Consider the following 22370-nt stretch of genomic DNA (forward strand, 5'->3'; position numbering starts at 1 on the left):
CTTTATCAAGAAAGTTACCAAAGGGGAACACGTGACTCCAGGACACTGCGACCGTCATTAAATGTGAGCCAGTGGCCAGGCACCCAAATTTTGATCCCGTGACTGTGGGGATGCTGCAGGGTTGTAAGTGAGAAAAACAATCCTAAATCAATAGGGCACACAGGATTCATAGATGCACCAAATGTCTGGGTCGGATAATTCACACTATTTCATATTTTGGCATCTCTAGAGATTGTTCCACCCTTTTTTAATTTAAAAAAAAACCTCGCTCATAATCTGGCATTGCCCAGGTAATTATTTATATGGGGAAAATATCCAGACCAAACATAATTTCTAATGTTGGATTTCCCCCCTTACCAGAGGGAGCCCCCTTGTGGAGTACTGTGAAGCTGTTACCATGGCAACTCCACTGCGCTGTACAATAGAATCCATTTTACGGCAGTACAGTAGAAGCCATTTAAAGGCACAACAGGCTGTATCTTAACAGAACACAAACCCCAAGTGGTATTAGGGATGTCTTACCCATACAGTAGTTTTTTTTTCAGAGAGTAAGTCATCTGTGTACCAAGTCTGGTTGAAATTGCTTGAGGTTGTTCCAGAGTTATGCTGGAACATACACACACACACACACACACACACACACACCACACAGCCATTTATATCTCTATCTATCTAGACATAAAAGATTGTTCCATCTTTTAAAAACAATTAAAGATATAAAAGTACAATGTAGGACACCTACCCTCTTCCCAGCTTCCTCTAATTGTTCGCTTAGCTCTTGCAATTTCCATCTTAAGACGTCTGCTTCTGCCAAAGCTTCTTCTTTCAGCTGTTTGGTGGACTGGATCTCGTGTTGTCTATGAAGATATTAAGGCACTCTTGTATTTATGATGGTTGCAGTGTCCTGGGGTCATTTCATCCCCTTTTGTGACCTTCTGACCAGCAAAGTCACTGGGGAAGCCAGATTCACTTAACAACTGTGTTACTAATTTAACAACTGCAGTGATTCATTTGAACAAATGTGGCAAGGAAAGTCATAAAATGTGCCAAAATTCACTTAGCAAACTTCTGACTTAGCAACACAACAGGGCTCAGGACTCCCTGTACTGTACATATGCTTAATTATATGCATTTACAGGCTTAGGAGCATTATACGGGGGAATGCTTGAGGATATTCACCTACAGGCAGTCCTCAACTTATGACCACAATTGGGACTCGGGTTTCTGTTATAAGTTGTCACAGTCGTTTAAGTTGGGTTGCATTCAAATTTTACAATTTTTATGGTGGCTATTAATCACACGGTCATTAAGGAAATCACATGGTCAATAAGTGATCCCTTTTCCCTAAGGGGTGGGGTTTTTTTCCCTCCAGAAAATTGGTCAAAAAAAGCTACTAATCATAACTAGTAGTAAACATGAGCCAGTTGCCAAACAGCCAAATTGTGATCACGTGACTGCGAGGGTCAGGGATGGTTATAAGCACGAGTACAGGTCATATCACTTTTCCCAAGGCTGCTGTATCTCTACACTGTAACTTTAACAAATGGTCCTTAGTTTACTTGCATATATCAGTGGTGGGATTCAACATCTTTACTATCAGTTCTGTGGGTATGGCTTGGTGGGCGGGACTTGGCTGGGTGGGTGTGGCAGCGAAAGGATACTGCAAAATCCCCATTCCCTCCCCACTCCTGGGGAAGGATACCATAAAATCTCAATTTCCATCCCACTCCAGGGCAAGGATACTGTAAAATCTCCAATCCTTCCTCACTCCAGGGCAAGGACGCTGTAAAATCTCAATTTTCATCCCACTCCAGGGCAAGGATACTGTAAAATCCCCATTCCCTCTTCACTCCAGGGCAAGGGTATCCCCATTTCCATCCCACTCCAGGGCAAGGATACTGTGAAATCTCCATTCCTTCCTCACTCCAGGGCATGGATACTGTAAAATCCCGATTCCCTCCCCAGGCCACTAACCTTCTTTCCAGCTCCATTCTCCTGTGCAGGGCAACAGAAGGAGCCCCAGCCAATCAGCTGGGACTCTGATCAGCTGAGACTCTGGAGGCAGCGAAAGGATGGGGAGGGGGCCAGTCAGAGGTGGTATTTGCCGGTTCTCTGAACTACTCAAAATTTCTGCTACCGGTTCTCCAGAACCGGTCAGAACTGGCTAAATACCACCTCTGATATACATGCGCCTTCTTTCTTTATTACATTCATATTTTTATTAGTTTATCATCCATCTTCTTTCTTTCAACTTTTAAGCCTCACCCCTCCCATCTACTAATGTGGACTTACAGGGAAAGGTCAGGCTGTTTTTTGAGTCCAGTTTAAAAATGGAGCGAATGGTGGCCTTTAAGCTGCCTTCCAAAAAACATTCTCAATCTGTCAATTTGATACATTCTGACTTCTCCCAGACTTTACCCACATATCTATTTCCTTTCCAACACAAAGGAGAGCCTTCTTCGCTCATTTTCGGAGACCCATTGCTAGTTCCTTCCCCCTGGTGGGAGAAATATGGGGGGGTCATGTCCTTCACCTACACCAGGGGTGTCCAACCTTGGCAACTTCTGGACTTCAACTCCCAGACTTCCCCAGCTGGGGAATTCTGGGAGTTGAAGTCCACAAAAGACAGAATAACAGTTGGAAGGGACTTTGGAGGTCTTCTAGTCCAACCCCCTGCTCAAGCAGGAGATCCCATACCATTTCAGACAAATGATTGTCCAGTCTCTTGTTGAAAACCTCCAATGTCGGAGCATCCACAACTTCTGAAGGCAATCCGTTCCACTGCTTAATTGTTCTCAGTGTGAGGAAATGTCTACTTAGTTTTTAGGTTGGCTTTCTCCTTAATTAGTTTCCATTCGTTGCTTCTTCTCTTGCCTACAACTGCTTTGGAGAATAGTTTGATTCCCTCTTCTTCGTGGCAGCCCCTCAAATGTTGGGAGCTACCATGTCACCCCTAGTCCTTCTCTTCATTCAACTGGACAGACCCAACTCTTAAAAGTTGCCAAGATTGGACACCCCTGGCATAAGTGGTAACACCTGTGGACTTCAACTCCCAGAATTCTCTAGCCAACATGCCGACTTGGGAATTCTGGGAGTAGAAGTCCGCAAGCCTTCAGCTTGCCACAATTGGACATCCCTGACCTATGCCCTCTTACCACCTCCTACAGAAATGCATCATGTGGGTATGATGGGCTACCAATCCTTTTTGAGTTTAGCCTTATGGAGGTGTTACCACATAGCAACCCAAACTGAGATTGAATTTACCGAATTGTAGGGAATTTGCAACTCTACTCAATGCAGAAACCATACATTCTATACAAGGAGAAAGAACAACCTGGACAAAAGCATTTTCTTTAAATGTAGCTGCTCCGTTCTCATCCTCCGCATGTTTCCCGCCATTTTAATCAGCTCCTTATCCAGGGATTCCTTCTGAGCTTCCAAAAAATTTAGTTTCTGGAGCCATAGGGTTCTTTTATTCTCCAGAGTTTTCTTGAGGTCCTGTGTGGAGGTCAACACAAATATCTATAAAGCCACCTGCGGCCACATCGTGGGCGGCCCACAACATGTTAGATGTCAAGGTCCTCTTTCGAACCCAATGGACGAACACCATCGATCTACAGAGCACAGCAATCTATTGGTTGAATTCAGCCAGGGGTCAGCAACCCAAGGCTCTGGAGCCACATGTGGCTCTTTCATCCCTCTGCTGTGGCTCCCTGTCACTCAAAATATGCGTCACAACCGCCCACGTGTGACACCCGCTGGTAGGAAATTTATTGAGCTTTTTATGGAACCAACCATGGATAAATCCAAGAAAAGAAAAGTTTCAGAAGAAAACAGAATGTTTAATTCAACTACATATGCTAGTTTTGTGGCCCCTCAGGAAATAGGCGGGCACGGGAAGGTTTTTTGTGTTTTCTGTGTTTCCCAGTGTTTTCTTTTCTGTGGGAAATGGGTCCAAAGGACTCTTTGAATGTTTAAGGTTGCCGACCCCTGAATTAAGCTCACAGCTGTTCCATCTTGTATTCCACACCCATCACATACACATATACAATATCCCATGATTGCAGGCTGCTTGGAAATTGGGCCATTTTTGGTTGTTGTTTTTTTAGGGGCGGGGGGAGTAGTTTATCAGGAGCCAACTTCATGAGGTTACACCACCAGCTCATCATAGTTCTTCCCCCCCCCCCCCAAAAAAAAAGTACAGAAGAGTAGCTAAGGAACCCTGGTGGCGCAGTGGCTAGAATGCAGTATTGCAGCCTAACTCTGCCCCCAGTTTGGAGTTCGATCCTGACCGGCTCAAGGTTGACTCTACCTTTTGTCCTTCCAAGGTTGGTAAATGGGGACTCGGATTGTAAACCACCCAGATAGTGTTGTAAAGCACTATGGAGCAGTATATAAATTGCTTGTTTCGTTGGGATAGTGATTATATTCAATGACACTCATATTATTTGCTCCTTCCTACTGTCTGTTCGTTTAAGGCAACACCAATGTTTTTTGTTATCAAATAACCCACCATCATACCCACTATCAATATTTTTGTTTACATCCCGGGCCCCAAATAAAGCCTGATTGCTTGGTTCACACAACAAGTTATCATAGGGTTAGGGTTTGCATTATCCTAGTAAGGATCTACTACTGTGATGGCCAAACTGGGTGCCACAGGTGGCACATAGAGCCTTATCCGTGGGCACGTGAGCCGTTGCCCCAGCTCAGTTCCGCTGCCTTATGCACGCGGCCTCCCGCCGGCCAGCTGATTTTCAGGGCTCTGCTGCACATGTGCAAGGAGCGGGGCGCATGCAGGAGACACATGCACATGGGGAGGTGAGGCGCATGCACAGGGTTCTGTGTATGTGCGTGGGGGTGCATGGTCGGTTTGCGCATGCACAGGGTTGTGCATGCACATGCGGAGTCATGCCCGCATGCATAGAGGGGAGGGGCACATGTGGGGGATTGCGCTCGCATACGTGGGGGTGGGGAATGCAGGGGGGCAGGCGCACATTGCATTAAGGGTATGTGCGCGCGCATGGTTTTGAGACTCGGTGCCAAAAAGGTTAGCCATCACTGTTCTACTAGGATTGCAATTATGACCAGGATTCTACCAGAAACCATCCCATTCTATTTCCCCAGGGGGATTTTATGGACCATCAAAGGTTTCTCTCATCAGATCCTTAGGAAGTACTTTGGTGGAATCCTGACTATAACTACAAACCATGGAAGTGATTCTGCTACTTCACAAATTATGAGAACAAGGAGGAAGAATCCATGCTAGACGCCAAGCCGCTGTAGGCCCTCCTCTTACCAGAAAGCCCCTCAACATTAGCACCCCCAGAAAGGGGATAAAAAAGAAAAGAAAAGAATCTAAAATCAGATTGGAGCTTTGGCAGCTGAAGGAAACCTCTTTCACTTCTGCCTTTGTCTTATTTTCTCCGATCTGCTAAAAAGGGAGCTGCAAAGCCATCAAGCTACCATTCCCCTTAGAGGACCCAAAGTTGTGAGGCAAAAATATTTACCCACAGAATCCCAGATAGAAAACATTCTGACATATGCAACTGCATGGTTTGCTGGGAATTCATATTCCAATACATCCGAAGGGTGCCAGATTAATTAAAGGTGAGCCAATGCTTACAAGGGAATTTATCTTCGGGGAAGCTAACCTAAGAGCACGCTTGCCTGCCATTCAAGGGTTATTTACCACCAAGGTCTTCTGGTAAGTTTCTTGCAGATCCAATTCACAGTCTGTTGGGTTCAGGAGCCCTGCTAAATCTTCAACTTGAGAAAGTTCTTCTCGCTGCAAAGAAAGAGTTGAGATTATTGTTTATATTTGAGAACGTGGGAAACATCCGAAGGTATCATAAAAGAGTCATTGGATTGAAAGGGGTCCTGGAGTTGAGATGTTGTCTTTATACAACCCTGGTTTGAGTTGCGAATAGCACAGCTTGTGTCTGACTTTTCACAATGCCACAGCATGCCAGACTCCCCATCCTCAACATGGAGACTTCAATTTAAAGAATTTAATTTGCTTGTTCTGGTTTTCTGTCTCCAGTCCGAAGAACAAATGATACAGAGTAATACGAAACTGTAAAGCAATTGCAGGATTTAAGTCATCTGAAACCACTGTTCTCTTTTCTGTTACCTGCCTGTCCTTACTATGCTTGTCAAGACAGAAGGCAGGATTCAACAGGTATAGGTGAGATTTAGGGGTTTTCTTAGATGTTTTTCTACTGTGCTTCGGGAGAGCTTACAAAACAAAACACCAAATATTTTTAAAGAAATGTATGCAAGTATCCGAGAGAACAACAACAAAAGAACTTTAATATTTTAAAGCGGAAGAATAAGGATGTATTCGGCGGGCCTCTCCGGAGGGGGAATTCTATAATGTTATTAGCATCCCAGTGTTACCTCAATGGAATGGTTTGGCTTGGTTTGGCTTGGTTTGGTTTGCTTGGGTTTGGAATGGATTGGAATGGAACAGAACGGCACGAATGGAATGGAAAGGATTGAATGTGATGTGATGTGATAGAATGGCAAGGCTGGAATGGAATGGATCTAATGGAAAGGAATGAATTGGATTGGAATGGAACAGCATGAATGGAGTGGATATAATGGAATGGAATGGACTGGATTGGAATGGAATGGCATAAATGGAATGGAATGGATTGGATTGGAATGGATCTAATGAAATGGAATGGATTGGAATGGATCTAATGGAAAGGAATGGAACAGCACAAATGCAATGGATCTAATGGAATGGATTGGATTGGAATGAAACTGCACGGATGGAATGGATCTAATGGAATGGCTGGAACTCTTAGAACAGAACATTTGTATGCTATATTTTCTTTTATAGTCTGGGCACAACTAGCAGTATTGATAAGTGAGAAGAACCTAAATGTTGCGTTACCCGAATGGGAGGAAAGGCAGCAAAAAATGTTGGATTTAGCAAACATTTAAACCAAGTGTTTTCAAGTCTGGTTGTTCTCATTATCCCCACCCACCGTGTTCCATTTACCAGGTTTAAAATGGTGGCCTTGAACTTTTCTCCTACTCGCTCTGGCCCTTCAAGAAGCAATAAGACTTCTCTGTCCAGGGATTCATCAAGCGCAGTCCACTCAATTTCAGGGATCTTAATGAGAAAAAGTTATTTGAAAAAGTCACATTATGTGCATGAGCTGGAACGCGGCCTACACCAGGGGTGTCCAAACTTGGGAACTTCAAGACTTGTGGACTTCAACTCCCAGAATTCCCCAGCCAGCCATGCTGGCTGGGGAATTCTGGGAGTTGAAGTCCACAAGTCTTAAAGTTCCCAAGTTTGGACACCCCTGGCTTACACACTACACCGAACATTTGCTTTTCAGTTCATCTGAAAAAGCAGAAAAAGAAGCTGCCCAAATACTTCAAAAGAAACTTTCCTCAAACTTCTTTCTTGCAGTACTCCTAACGTGTCTCAGATGTTATGAAAGCTCTACAGATCTAACCGAGGGATAAGTACAGATACTCCTCGACTTACGACTGCCATTGAGATCAAAATGCAAAGCGAGACATTTCTTAAGTAAGTTTTGCCCCGTTTTACTACCTTTATCAGGCTTGGAGAGTGGCCAGGCTGATATCTTTCAGACACCCCAATACTTGGGAAGAATGCAGGAATGGAACTAATGGATTCCTGCAAACTCCACTCCCCTTTCGCTCCTTTTTTATTCCCTCTGGGAGGGGCCATTCACCGTCCACCTGTGACTTTATTCTCAAGTCAACTCTTGTTCCCTGGCCCCATCTCTGCCTCTGACGCAGAGCCCTCCTTAGAGCCTTCCCCAGACTCCAGGACTGGCCCATGTTCCTCCCCAACCTCCCCACTGTCCAACTCTCCTGCCATCTGCGGGCCACAACAGATTCTTTCCTTCACCCTAAGGATCCCACATCTGGATTAGCAATGGGAGTTAAAGTGCTCCTAAGAATTTTAAATCATTTAATCTTCTCATCCTTTGAAAGACATTTTTCTGACCTCAGATGGTTCCTGGGCCAGCTCCAGTTCGCAGTGCAATGAATTGGTAGCTTCCAGGAAGCTGCTGTTGAACTTGTAGATTAAGGGGAAGTTGATACCATTCCTAGCAAAAATACATATGCATATGGACATTTAAAGAGTTAAAAAACATCTGGAGCTCAGGAATACCACTACAATCTGCATCTTTTTTTTTCTTGGCTTCCCAAAATACTCACGAGATCAGTTCTTGCTGCATCTGTTGAACGTTGTTCAGCAATTTATTTTTCTCTACGCGCAGCGTCTACAGTTGAGATTTCAGAAAAGACAAAAAAAAGTTTAGAACAGGCCCTGGAAGCAAGAAACAAACCATCAATCCATGACCATCTTCTCATTTCCCCCCCCCCCCCAAAGGTATCGTCACATTCAGCTGGTTCAGACCGGCTCACCCTATGCCGCCCTAGTTTAGGCATGTTTTCAAGCCGTGCGCCTGTGTGCAAGCCGCACGCCGATCAAAGCGCATGTGTGGAAGGCCGAGCTTACGCGTGAACCGGGAACGTAAGCTCACATTTGCCAACCGGCAAAGTAAGTGAATTCCACCTCTGGTAACATTACCTCTATCACTGACGTGTATTCCTTCAAGGCAGAGTTTAGTTCTTGTATATCCAGCTCCTTCTGCAATGATTGAAGAGACAGAGTGAAGTAGATACAGCAGGTGGTGCCTTAACTAACCATGCTTTAATATACAAACCCCTAATTCCGTAATGGCAAACCTATGGCATGCATGCCACAGGTGGCATGCTGAGCCATTTCTGAGGGCACGCGAGGCATTGCCCTGTCAGCTCCAGCGGGCATGCGTGCGCCGGCCAGCTGATTTTCGGCTGTTTTTCACCCTCCAGAGGGAGAAAAACAGCCCAACGGGCAACCTGGAGGTCCGTTCCTGAACTTCCGGTTTGCGTGTTGGGCTGTTTTTCGCCCTCCCCAGGTTCCTAGAAAGCCACTGGAACCCGAGGAGGGCAAAAACGGACCTACAGGGCCCACTGGAAGTCGGAAAATGGAATGTTCCGGCCTCCGGAGGGCCTCCGGGGCGGGGCAGGGAGGCCATTTTCGGCCTCCCTAGGCTCCAAGAAAACTCCCAGCCTGCAGGCAGGATGATTCACGTGCTGGCCACATCCAAGTGGCAGTTGGAACAGAATTCTTTTCAGGTGGGGAGGGGGAGTAGAACGTCTAACTCCTTAGCATCAGAGCGTGTTAATAATAATATAAGAAATATTAATGATCTGATGGTCATTTAGAAAAACCCTTTCTTAGCGAGCATCTAGCAGCTAAGAGGAACATACGTGCCAAATTTCAAGTTTATAGGCTTTACGGTTCTGGAGATTTCGTGATGATACGTGAGTGGTATTTCGCTTTTACATAGAGAGAGATAAGAATAGGAAAGACGAAAACAGATGTGATGTGATTGGAGTGCAGGTGAGTACACACTAAGACAAAAATGCGTCATCATTGCAAAACAGGTTTGTAAAATAGATACTATCCCAAGCGGGCTTAATGATATTTGGTTACTTGGGTTTTTTTTAAACATACATTCAAATTAGCTGCAGGTGTTTGGAAGAAGGGGAAGACAAATCTATGCAAAGCAGAGGCTTTGACAACAAAGGCTTTTTGGAGAAAATTGTACACAAATACAGGCTGTTCTAAGCCCAGGTTTGCATAGCTGTCCGATGCATTTGCAGCAATCAGACCCCAAACCGGAATATAGATTGTCGGTATCTATTGCAACAACTGGGGTCATTTCTTCATGTGGTTTGCATTACATTTCAATGCATGCATTCTCAATTTGTCTCCAAGCAGACAAGCCTAACGAACTGGAGGAGGGGGAGAGGAAATAGGAAATGAGCAGTTCTGTAAATTAGATATAACTAAAAGAGTATAGAATTCCACCTAGCCCACACCAGTGGTGGGTTCCTACTGGTTCGGACTGGTTCAGCCGAACTGGTAGTGTTTTGGTGGCCTGGGTCGCTGGAACTGGCAGCGACCCAGGCCTGCCACGCCCCCGAACCGGTTATCCTCTGCATGCCACCCATGGCACATGTGCCGTAGGTTGACCATCATAGCTATAGAGCAATATCTAAATCATGTTCATAAGAATATTTTTATCTTAATCCCATAAGGTAGTCCTTGTTTAATTAGGCCAATTGGGACCTAAAACTTCTTCATTAAGTGACACAGATGAGTCACATCCAATCTTTTGAAAATCAAACCAGGCTAGAAATTCTTTAATGTCATCAAATACCCACGAACCTTAAGGAGTGCTGTGTCTTTATTTTTCACCGTGCTTTCATAAAGATGTGTATGTATCTGGGGAAAGAAGAACAAAAACCCACCATGAAACTGCATTCTAGCAGGAAAAAAACGATACTAAAATCGTTTTGTTACTTTTTCCCCTCACTTTGGGGATATAGTAAAATGAAGCAAAAGAATTGCCTTGTTAATTGTTATGGCTCTTATTATTAATAGCTGATAACCGGCGTCGCCCAGGTATTTATTTATAGGGGGGAAATGTTTGACCAAACGTAATTTCTAATGTTGTATTTTCCTCCTTACCAGAGGGTGCCCCCTAGTGGAGTACTGTGCAGCTGTTACCATGGCAACTCCACTGCACTGTACAGTAGAAGCCATTTTAAGGCACAACAGGCTGTATCTTAACAGAACACACACCCTAAGGGGTGTTAGGGGTGTCTTATCCCCACAGTATTTGTTTCCAGAGAGTAAGTCATCTGTGTACCAAGTTTGGTTGAAAGTGCTTGAGGCATTCCAGAGTTATGTGGGAACATTCACACAACACAGCCATTTAGATAGATAGATGATAGATAGATAGATAGATAGATAGATAGACAGACAGACAGACAGACAGACAGACAGACAGACAGACAGACAGACAGACAGACAGACAGACAGACAGACAGACAGAGATATTCTAATCAATGCATCAAATCACTGCAGGTTGTGAAATACTGTATAATCTATCATATTAGTCCAGAATGGGGTGATAGAAACAAATGTTTCCCTTTCCTAGTTTGGTTACCAAAGTCACCAGAACATTTTTGTGAGAGAAATCTAGGACCTGTATCATTTGTAGTCCAGCCCCTTCACTAACCACACCTTGTTGACTTCTAGGTTTTTTATTTATTGTTTTTAATATATGGCGATGTTACCCTAGCCAGGAAACTACAATGCTAATGCAGTTTAGCTGCCTGTTTACTAGCAACGTTCGATTCACACTCATGTGTTTTCCAAGGTGCACCACAATAGGGAAAGCTAGTTGCACACCAACCCCACCCCCCCAAAAAAAAACACCAAATGGGTTTCCTGCAATCTCATCCACAACCCTCTCCCTCCACCGAAGCCTCGGCCTCACAAAGGGGCGTCACAACTGGGAAGGTTCAGCGCCAGAAGGATTCTAAATATTCGCACAAAGTGCCGGCTCGTCTCCCCACCCAAGTGGTGTACCTATTTATCTACTCGCATCAAACATGTTTTCGAACTGTTAGGCAGGCAGAAGCTGAGGCAAGGAATGGGAGCTCACCCCACCAGGACTTGAACTGCTGGAGCCAAAATCATCATTAAGCCACCGCACCTCTCTTGGCTTCTGAATTGAGAAAGGGGGGGGGGGGACTGGGCCCAAAATTACTCTGTGAATTTCCGTGCCTGGTTCTGTGCATCACATTAAAAATCAACAGACCACACAACCCCGACCACTATCTTGTCTGTTTTGGTAAGCATCTGTTTCTGCAGAAAGGAACACATAAATCCTGTTTCCTGCCTGAAGTGTTTGTGTGAATACATTGAAGCACCAGAAAAACGAGAGTAAATGAGTAATTGGCTGGAGGAATCAAAAGAAAGCCTTTGAAGCATCAGTGTGAAGTGTTTTAAAGGACAGGCACATGTTAACAGTTTAAAGCTCACAACAATATCCTTTACAAAATCTTACATGTTCCGGTTCCGGCGGCAGCGGCGACGGGCAGCTCTTTGCCCGCTCCGGCTCTCCGGTGGGCTTCCCCACTCCTTGGGGGGCACAGGACACCCCTCAGAGGGGTCCTGCCGGAGGGGCGGCATCGCGGGGAGCTCCTGCAGCGGCGGCTGCCGGCGGGAGGTCTCTCGCGCGCCCAAGGCACCGGGGAGCAAGATCGGAGGGCGCTTCGCGTTTCTGCGCCTCGCGCCTCGCTAAAGCCGACCGGAGAATGCAACAATAGAATGAAGCAGCTGCGGTGCGGTGAGGTTGCTTCTCTCTTCATTCCCTATTCTATATGAAGAATTACTCAGCTTTAAAAAAAAAACAAAAAAAACAACAACTTTCGGAGTATTCTGAAGGTGCGGCTGGAGGGAGGGGGGTTTCCCCCCCCTTGGACAAGCGGTGAGGAATAATCTTGCTCTCAGCTCCCGGGGAAGGAGGAGGGGGGAGAGCCAACGAATGAAGCCTCACCCAGGTTGAGATGATTTTCTTTTCAACTTAATTTCACTTTTAACTGTGATTTGAGGACTTTTGGAACTTTTTAAAACTTTGTTATGCCTCTGTGCCCAATACTGGCAGGGCAAGATGGCACACTTCCGTTGTCTTTATGAATTGTGAAACCTGACTCCACCTTTAAAATTCAGGCTTCCGGTCTTTGTCTCCGTGTCTCCCAGAGAAATCTCTTGTGGATTGGTACTTTTTGAACTCTCTAGGGGAAACCTTTCATCTATTGCCAGACTTATTAGAGAGATTCTCTTCTGCCTGGTTCTTCTGCTCCCGGACCTCACCTGCCTACCCTTCTTTTCTAACTGTTTATCTTATATATGGACTGAACTTTTAACGTTATAAAGGATGGCATCCAAAAGACCACCTCCTGGAAAACCTGGCTTTGCCACGTCTGCTCCAACATCTGCAACATCCAGTCCAGCCACTCAGTCAAAGATAACAGAACTGATGCAACCCAAGACTACAGAGATGGATTTTCAACAAATGCTTCAACAAATTTTACAGGGCCAGGAGGAAATCAAGAAACAGCTAAGGGAAATGAAAGATGAAATTAAAGAAAATCAAGCCCAAATTTATAAGAACTCACAAAGACTGAACCTTGTGGAAGGGGGGGTGGAGGAGGTGAGGGGGGTGGTGGAAGCTGTGCAGAAAGGGAACAAAGATCTTGACATCCAACAGATGAAATCAGAATTTGAGAGAATGTCCTATTATCTTAGATTTCAAAATGTTATAGAAGAAGATGGGGAAAACATAAGGGACATCATGACAAACATCCTGGCGGACTACACACACAAAGAAAAACAACTGATGGGGTGGGATATAGACCTGGTTTATAGAGTGAACTCAGTTTATGCTAGAACACACAATGTACCCAGGGAGGTTCACATTAAATTCCTTAGAAAAAGCACAAGAGATGAAATTCTGGGTGTACAAAGGGGGCAAGCATTGACATATCATGATATGGAGATAACCATTCTGAAGCAGATCCCTAAGAAGATTAGAGAAAAAAGAAAAAATTATTCGCAATTAGCGAATAAATTATACCAGAAAGGGGTGTGGTTTAGATGGTTGATGCCTGAAGGTATGCTGATATTCTGGGAGGAGACAAGAATCAGAATTAATTCACCCATAGAGGCGCAGGCCTTTATGGAAAAAAACAAAACACTCCTAGAAAAAACACAAGACACTACAACGGACACGCAGGACACGGGAGGGGCCAGAGCTCTGCCAGTGGAGGGAGATGGGGCAATAGCAAGAAGACTCAGATCACAAAAATAAACAAGAAAATCATATTATTATAAACTGACCGAAAGTGAAAATGGAATTATATTTGGATTTTTTACTGTAATGTTTGATTGAATTTAATAATAGAACTAATATGTTGATTGTAATCAATTATATACTAATGCATTATATATAAATGTATACTATGGGTATGGAGGGAGGGGGACCACACACACTTTGCAACTGCCAAAATTTGTATACCTGTCCATTTACCCTTTTCCCTATAAATCTTGAAAAACCAATAAAAATTTTTATTATAAAAAATCTTACATGCTCTAATAGGTTATATTATGTTGTATGCTGATGCCCATTTTGTGCAGAAATGCTGAGGAATCTTAACAAAAATATCATCAAAATAATGAAATATCTCAGAACTGACCAAGAATTTGTGGAATAAAGTTCTTATCATTAAGAAAATGAAACAAATCTCTTGATTCAATTACATCATACACATCTCAAATTATAGAGACAGAAAAATCCTACCATCATTAATGTTCTCGTTTGTTATTCAGACCTGGAACATTTTGCTAAGCGAGATGTAACTATAATACAGAATTTGAGTTTCAGCTCAAATTCCTCTTAAAAATGTAATTTAAGAGACAGTATCAGAATCTTCATGGTTACGTGTTGTTTTTTGAAAGTTCTCTGATGTTCCAAAACCAACTTACAAATGTAAATAATACAGATCCACTTTTAGTTTTAACGGTGGATTGTCAGATTTTGGTAAGGCTACAACATCTTCTCATCCCAAATTAATGTAACCAGAGAGAAGGGATGTTGGGTTCTGTCACGCAACATAACTGGAAGTCCAAGAATAGGAATTACTGCCTTGTCTTCAGAAACCAATTGATTTGCTTTTCTTGATTATGGACACTTGGAACATTTCAAATATCTGAAGTTTTTGAACTGGATCTCTGCCACCCCACACTGAAACAAAATGTAGGAGTCACTTACTTGGAGTTCACTAATATTCTGCGACAGTTCCTCAATCCTCTGCTGGAGGCCATCTGAATCAAGAGCATTTCTAATGTTCTGATTTAAACGACATATTTGTTATTACTGGTTTCCTTTTCTACTAGCTGTCTTTCCATGAAAAAACAAACAAACCCTTAATAGAATAACAGAATTGGAAGGGACCTTGGAGGTCTTCTAATCCAACTCAACCAGGAGACCCTATATCAGGGGTTGGCTCTGGAGCCGCACGTGGCCACATGTGGCTCTTTCATCCCACTGCTGTGGCTCCGTCTCTGGTTGGCTCCACGATTGATAGGGCTTTAGGTTAGGATAGGTAGAGGAAAAAGGACACCGTGCTAGGAGACTCTATGGTGGTGGAGGATTTGTCCTTCCGGTCAGAAGAGGAAAAAAGGATGCTGCACTAGGAGGAGACTCTATGGTGGGGGAATTGCACTTCCGGGCGGCTCCAGAATTGAGCAGGGGGCTTCCAGTTATGACCTTTGTGGCTCTTTGAGTGTTTAAGGTTGCTGACCCCTGCTCTATACCAATTCCAGACATATAGTTGTCCTCCTTTAAAACCTCCATTGATGCAGCACCCACAACTTCTGGAGGCAAGCGGTTCCACTGTTCTATCAGGAAATTTCTCTCCTTTATTAATTTCCACCCATTGCTTCTTATCCTGCCTTCAGGGGCTTTGGAGAATAGACTGACCTCCCCTCTCTTTTGTGGCAGCCTCTTAGATCTCGAAACCCTGCCATTATGTCACCCTGGTCCTTCTTTTCATTAAACTAGATATACCCAATTCCAGCAACTGTTCCTTATGTTTTATCCTCCAGTCCTCTAATCATCTTTGTTGCTCTTCTCTGCACTCCTTCTAAAAACTCTTCCATAAAAGAAGGTAGTTGGGGATAAATTCTTGTGAGTAGAGTGTGGTGCTCTTATACCTATGTAGAAACCAGGAGGTCAAAGAGGTATGTGTGAATAAATTTGGTGGAGGATATTGAAATGCCATCTGTGTCAGGCTATTACAGTTTTTCCTCGACTTACAGCCTCGATGTTTGTTTAGTGACCATTCAAAGCGACATAGGCACTGACTTACGATGGTTTTTCACACTTACAACCGTTGCAGCATCTCCATGGTCACGTGATCAAAATTTGGATGTTTAGCAACTGTCATGTATTCATGATGGTCGCAGTGGCCCGGGGGTGATGTGATCACCTTTTGAAAACTTCTGACCAAAAAAAGTCAGTGGGAAAGCCAGATTCCCTTAACAATTGGTTCACTAATTTGATGATTCATTTAACAGCGATGACAAGAATGGTCGTAAAATGGGAGAAAATCCACTTGACAATTGTCTCGCTTAACAACAGAAATCTTGGGTTAATTGTGGTTGTAAGTCAAGGACTAGCTATATATTCTTAATATTAAGGTACATGTAAAGGTTCCCCTTGTACATATGTGCTAGTTGTTCCCAACTCTAGGGGGCAGTGCTCATCTCCGTTTCGAGGCCAAAGAGCCAGCATTGTCCAAAGATGTCTCTGTGGTCATGTGGCCGGCATGACTAAACACCGAAGGAGCACGGAACGCTGTTCCCTTCCCACCAAAGATGGTCCCTATTTTTCGACTTGCATTTTTACGTGCTTTTGAACTGCTAGATTGGCAAAAGCTGGGAGAAGTAACGGGAGCTCACTCCGTTACGCGTCGCTAGAGATTTGAATCACTGAACTGCTGACCTTCTGATTGATAAGCTCAGCATCTTAGCCACTGCGTCCCTTAATATTATCTAATTATTACGGCACAGCAATAACAAAATTATCACCCTATGATTCAAAGAGTATTCATGCTCATTCTTACCTCCTCTTGAAGAGAAGATATCTTAAGAACAAGGGACTGATTCTCTTTTTCCTGATTATGAAAAGAAGAGAAACAATCAAATGTTTATCAGGAACCTGACTTGCATTCCCCCCCAAAAAACCCAACACAACCTGGTTTGTAACAGTTGGCCAAAGGTGGACTCCTGCATGCAAACATCAACTCACAAGCTGCTTATTCTGGATTGCCATCAACTGCCTCTTTTCTTCAGAAGTGCCCAGAATGTTCTTCACTTCTTCCAGTTCCTCTTTTAATGTTTTCACTTGACTTGCAGACTGCTGGAAGCTAGAAAGCCAAAAACAACAAAAAACCATTTGTAATAGACAAGGAATCCTGAGATTCCCCCCCCCCCCCCCAATGCTTCTTTGTAGATATTTTCATGTGGTTTTTTTAATTGTATGCACCAGCATCAAATTCTGGGGACAGATATAAATATAATATGTCAATAAATATATTTTCATAACAGTTACAGTGAAATTCAATAAAACCGAAGTAAAAATGATAACAACAGTGGCATACAATAAACAAAACCCAGATATAATTATTAAAATTAACTAAACATTAAAACAGTATATATCGGTCTTTCTCAACATGGGCATCTTGAAGATGGGTGGACTTCAATTCCCAGAATTCCCCAGGCAGCCAGAAACATATTTCTCTATCTTCTCAATTTTATAATAAAGACATTTCAAAATTGAACACATTTCTTCAATGTTCATGGAATAATTCTCTGAGTAGAACCAGAGACCCATTAGAGTCAGAGTTCTTGGATAAAGAGCCACAGTTCCATATTTTGAAATACAATTCACCATCTCATTTGCATTTTTAATTATCAGATTTTTCTCCATGAATATTAACATATGCAATGACTTCAAACAAGGAGATAGACACAGTAGATAGGTACAGATAGACACAGTAGATAGATACAGTCCAGAAAGAAATTCTTATGTACTAAGTTCTCTAAAAATACAACGTTTTAGAAGAATCTATTGCAATACTAAGGCTGTGATTCCTCATTTATATCAGACCTTGATTAAACTTTATATTGACATTCATTTCCAGTAATCTCTGCAAGGCAATTAAACTTTGGTAAGTATGTGCCTGCCAGGATTTCTCATCATACATTATTAGTATCTGCAGAGGAGAGCTAAGCTCAATACAGTATATGTGGTACCTCGCTCAATAGTAGAAACTGTGAGAGGGATCTTGGAGTCCTAGTGGACAACCATTTAAATAGGAGCCAGCCGTGTGCAGCAGCTGCCAAAAAAGCCAACACAGTTCTAGGCTGCATCAACAGAGGGATAGAATCAAGATCACGTGAAGTGTTAATACCACTTTATAATGCCTTGGTAAGGCCACACTTGGAATACTGCATTCAGTTCTGGTCACCACGATGTAGAAAAGATGTGGAGACTCTAGAAAGAGTGCAGAAAAGAGCAACAAAGAGGATTAGGGGACTGGAGACTAAAACATATGAAGAACGGTTGCAGGAACTGGGGATGTCTAGTTTAATGAAAAGAAGGGCTAGGGGAGACATGATAGCAGTCTTCCAATATCTCAGGGGTTGCCACAAAGAAGAGGGAGTCAAGCTATTCTCCAAGGCACCTGAGGGTAGAACAAGAAGCAATGGGTGGAAACTAATCAAGGAGAGAAGCAAATTAGAACTGAGGAGAAATTTCCTGACAGTTAGAACAATTAATCAGTGGAACAGAAGTTGCCTCCTGAAGTTGTGAATGCCCCAACACTGGAAGTCTTTAAGAAGATGTTGGATATCCATTTGTCTGAAGTGGTGTAGGGTTTCCTGCCTGAGCAGGGGGTTGGACTAGAAGACCTCCAAGGTCCCTTCCAACTCTGCTATTCTATTCTATTCTATTCTATTCTATTCTATTAATAGAGTGGAAGTTTGTCCTCTACAAACACTGAGAACTTATGTACCAGAGACAAATTCCTTATGTGTCCAATCACACTTGGCCAATAAATAATTCCATTCTAAAGAATGCTATTCTACATATGGGCAGTTATGGTAAAGAAGACTTTACACAGAAATACTCCTACCATGAAAAAAGAAGTGGAATATAATTCATATTTTAATACAGAAAATTTTGAAAATGGAGATAAAGATGAAACCAGAATTCTTCCTTTTGGGTCTCATGGAAAAAGACCTGGAGAAAAAATTTGGAACTTTGTTATTATATATGGTGACAGCAGCACAACTGTTATATGTACAAAAATAGAAGGACAGTTTGATTCCTAACATGGACGGGACGGAATGGTTACAGAAATTGATGGAGCTGGCTGAAGTGGCAAAATTGGCTATCTTGGTTAAAGAAAAGAATATAAGTACTTTTATTTCAACATGGAGACCGCTTCTGAACTTTGTGTTTGAAGTGGAAAAGGATGAAACTTTGATTTTGGGCTTTACCGATTAGATTGATAGATCTTTATAGAAATGACTTATTCATATTATGAAAAAACCAAAACGTTATGATTTGATGTTAATGCCTTGTTCTACTGCAGCAGAGAGAGTCGGAAGTCAATGTTTCTTTTTCTTTTTCTTCTCCTCCACCTCTCTCACTTCCCCCTCTTCCTCCCCACTGTTTTCCTATTTACTTTCATATTTTGTATCTTACTTTATTTTACAGCCCAATAAAAATGTTAAACCAAAGAAACACCTCTATTGTTGTGGCCTGCCAGCTGAGCTGGCGACAGACTCGGACGATGAGGAGGTTGGGGAAGAACCTGGGCCAGTTCTGGAGTCTGAGGAAGGTTCTGATGAGGGCTCTGTGTCGGAGGCAGAGGCAGCGCCAGGGCTGTCCAGCATTTCCAGCCACCGGAGAGGCAGCAGCCTTTGGAGGCTGAGATGAGTGGAGGAGGAGGAAGAACAGCTGGGGCCTGTTCCAGATGCACAGATGTGCAGAGCAGTTAGGTGAACAACGACTCGGGAAGCAAAGCACATGTGGAGGCTGAATGGCCCCTCCCTGGCTGGGGAATAAATAGAAGGAAAAGGGAGTGGTGGTCGTAGGAGACAACAGTTCGTATTTCTGGAGATGTTGCTCATTGTGTTTCGTGCAACAAAGACTGCTTGCAAGAGCTTAATTTGCAGCCTTTTGTCTGGGAACTCACGGCCTTGCAACTGAATTGATAAGGTCTGCTGCTGCAGTTTAACTCCTTGCAGGACTCTTGCCTGGACTTTTGGTGGATGAATGCCATTAATTCACAGGAGATAAATGAAGAAGTTTTTTTTCGGGACGAGGAGCCTGTTTCCTGTTTCTCCTAAGGCTGGGTCAGAACACCTACTACAGTATTTTTACCTAAGGCAACAACAGATCTTGCTAAACCAGCAAAAGAACTTTCATTTATTTTCAAAAGCATCGCACCTTTTTATCTGATTCCGCAGTTCCCCGCTGTCTTCCACCAGTCTGTTATTGGTCTCCTCTGTGGCATCCAGTGCCAGCTTCAACTGGTCATTTTCCTCTTGAAGTTTCTGGTTGTTGAACTGAAGATCGGCCACGCAGGTAATCAAGTCAGACGTTTCTCTGTAAGGGTAAAGACAAGAGGACTTTCTCATTTTTACCTTCAATTGCTTTTTTTAATGGAGGAGACCCAAAGCAGGATGGGCGTTTAGTGCTAAGAAAATTTCTCCCTATCTGCACCTTTTCTGGCCAAGGTCCCATCACCCAAGGACAACTTTAAGGTGTTGTGGCCTGCCAGCTGCCAGAGGAGCTGGCGGCAGATGAGGAAGTTGGGGAGGAACTCTGGAGCCTGAGGAAGGCTCTGATTGGTGCTCTGCTTTGGAAACAGAGATTGAGCCAGGGCCGTTTGACATTTCCCAGCCCCGGGAGAGGCATCTGCCTTTGGAGGCTGAGATAAGTGGGGAGGAAGAACAGCAGGGGCTTGTTTCAGATGTGCGCATGCACAGAGCAGTTAGGAGAGGAGAACAAGGAGTCAACTCGGGAAGCAAGGCACACGTGGATGCTGAATGGCCCCTCCCCAGCTGGGGAATAAATAGAAGTTAAGGGGAGTGGTGGTCGTAGGAGACAACAGTTCGTATTTCTGAAGATTCTACTCATCGTGTTTCGTGCCACAGAGATTGCTTGCCAGTACTTAATTTGCAGCCTTTAGGCTGGGAGCTCACAGCCATGCAATTATCGCAAGGAACTGATAAGGTCTGTTACTAGAGTTAACTCTTTGAAGGACTATTGCCTGGACTTTTTGTTGTGTGAATGCCATTCATTCACATGAGGGAAATAAAGGGGACTTATACATATTAATACAATAGCAGAGTTGGAAGGACCTTGGAGATCTTCTAGTCTAGCGCCCTGCCTAGGCAGGAAACCCTATACCATTTCAGACAAATGGCTATCCAACATCTTAAAGACTTCCAGTGTTGGGGCATTCACAATTTCTGGAGGCAAGCTGTTCCACTGATTAATTGTTCTAACTGTCAGGAAATTTCTCCTCAGTTCTAAGTTGCTTCTCCCCTTGATCAGTTTCCACCCATTGCTTCTTGTTCTACCCTTTCTCTAAATTGTTTCTTGGCAACTTTAAGATGTGTGGAGTTCAACTCCCAGAAATCTCTAGCCAAAACGCTGAGGACTCCACATCTTAAAATTGTCAAGGTTGAGAAACACTGCTCTCTGTTGACAGATTTGAGATATGGGAACTTCAACTCCCAAGAATTCCTCAGCTAGCATTGAACTGCATTCAAACATGTGCCTTTTCTAATAGTAAAGGAGTAACCTTACCAAAAAGGGAATCATAGCTTATAAATAGAGAAAGCAATCAGAAAATTCTTTTGCACTAAGAGCTCTGCACTATGTCTACTACACTGAATGTACAAAGCATGCCCAATTTTCACCAGGTTTTTCATGACAAGGAGTCTGTTTCTACTAAGGCTGGGTCAGAACATAAGGAAGACTACTCTTCATCATTCATACAGCTATTTCTCTCCACTGATAATCCCTCATTTCTGAAAGCTTATAATTCCCTCATTTCTGAAAGCTTATCCTTGAGAGAACATCCCTAACCGCAAATAAAAGGTAACCCTCAACTTAAAATCACAATTGATCCACAGGTGTCTGTTGTTAAGCGAGACAGGGGTGAAGTGAGTTTTGCCCAATAGTCACATGATCGAAATTCAGACACTTGGAAACTGATTCATAGTTACGACGACTGCAGTATCCCAAGGTCATGCAATTTTTTGACAAGCAGTCAATGGGGAAGTCAGCTTCAATTGACCAACCATGTTACTAACTACTAGCTGCAGCGATTCACTTAACAACTGTGGCAAGACAGGTCGTAAAATGGGGCAAAACTCTCTTAACGCATGTTTCACTTAGCAACTGAAATGCTGGGTTCGATTGCAGACGTAAGACGAGGACTACTGGTACAACCAACAAAGAGAAACGCATTGCCTCTCTTTGGTGGTTGCACTGTTGAATTGACCTTACTATTAGGATACTATTTTCCCAACATTTAATTATATTTTGCTTTCCAATCTCATACACCCATTGCTCTGTATCAGGGGTGTAAAACACAAGGCCCGAGGGCAGGATCCGGCCCGTGGGGTGTTTAGATCTGGCCCGTGAGGCCGCCTTGGAAACAGCAAAGGACTGGCCCGTGGTGCCTCTGCCAACAAAAACGGAGCTCAGGAGGGCCGCGCACAGCCCTCCTGAGCTCCGTTTTTGCAGGCAGAGGGCTGCAGGAGGCCACTGCAGCTGAAAACGGACCGCAGGAGCTCCTTTTCACTGGCAGAGTGCTCGGGC

General features: G+C 43.6%; 1 protein-coding gene across 7 annotated transcripts in view; it reads right to left on the reverse strand.

Moving 5' to 3' along the window:
* Positions 1–22370, reverse strand: part of IRAG2 (inositol 1,4,5-triphosphate receptor associated 2) — a 76508-nt gene that overhangs the window by 42438 nt on the left and 11700 nt on the right. For all 7 annotated transcript variants that reach the window (XM_081957778.1, XM_081957776.1, XM_081957777.1 and 4 more), the window contains exons 8-19: positions 19983–20141; positions 16773–16890; positions 16588–16638; positions 14733–14810; positions 10277–10333; positions 8588–8647; positions 8212–8276; positions 7997–8099; positions 7010–7123; positions 5693–5788; positions 3335–3498; positions 743–857 (exon numbers count right to left, since the gene is read on the reverse strand). In XM_081957778.1, the coding sequence (XP_081813904.1) occupies positions 743–857; positions 3335–3498; positions 5693–5788; positions 7010–7123; positions 7997–8099; positions 8212–8276; positions 8588–8647; positions 10277–10333; positions 14733–14810; positions 16588–16638; positions 16773–16890; positions 19983–20141 (1180 nt within the window). The remainder of the gene's footprint in view (positions 1–742; positions 858–3334; positions 3499–5692; positions 5789–7009; positions 7124–7996; positions 8100–8211; positions 8277–8587; positions 8648–10276; positions 10334–14732; positions 14811–16587; positions 16639–16772; positions 16891–19982; positions 20142–22370) is intronic.

The sequence above is a fragment of the Natrix helvetica genome (assembly GCF_964273705.1).
Source record: "Natrix helvetica genome assembly, chromosome: 6".
NCBI classification, from domain to species: Eukaryota; Metazoa; Chordata; class Lepidosauria; order Squamata; family Natricidae; genus Natrix; species Natrix helvetica.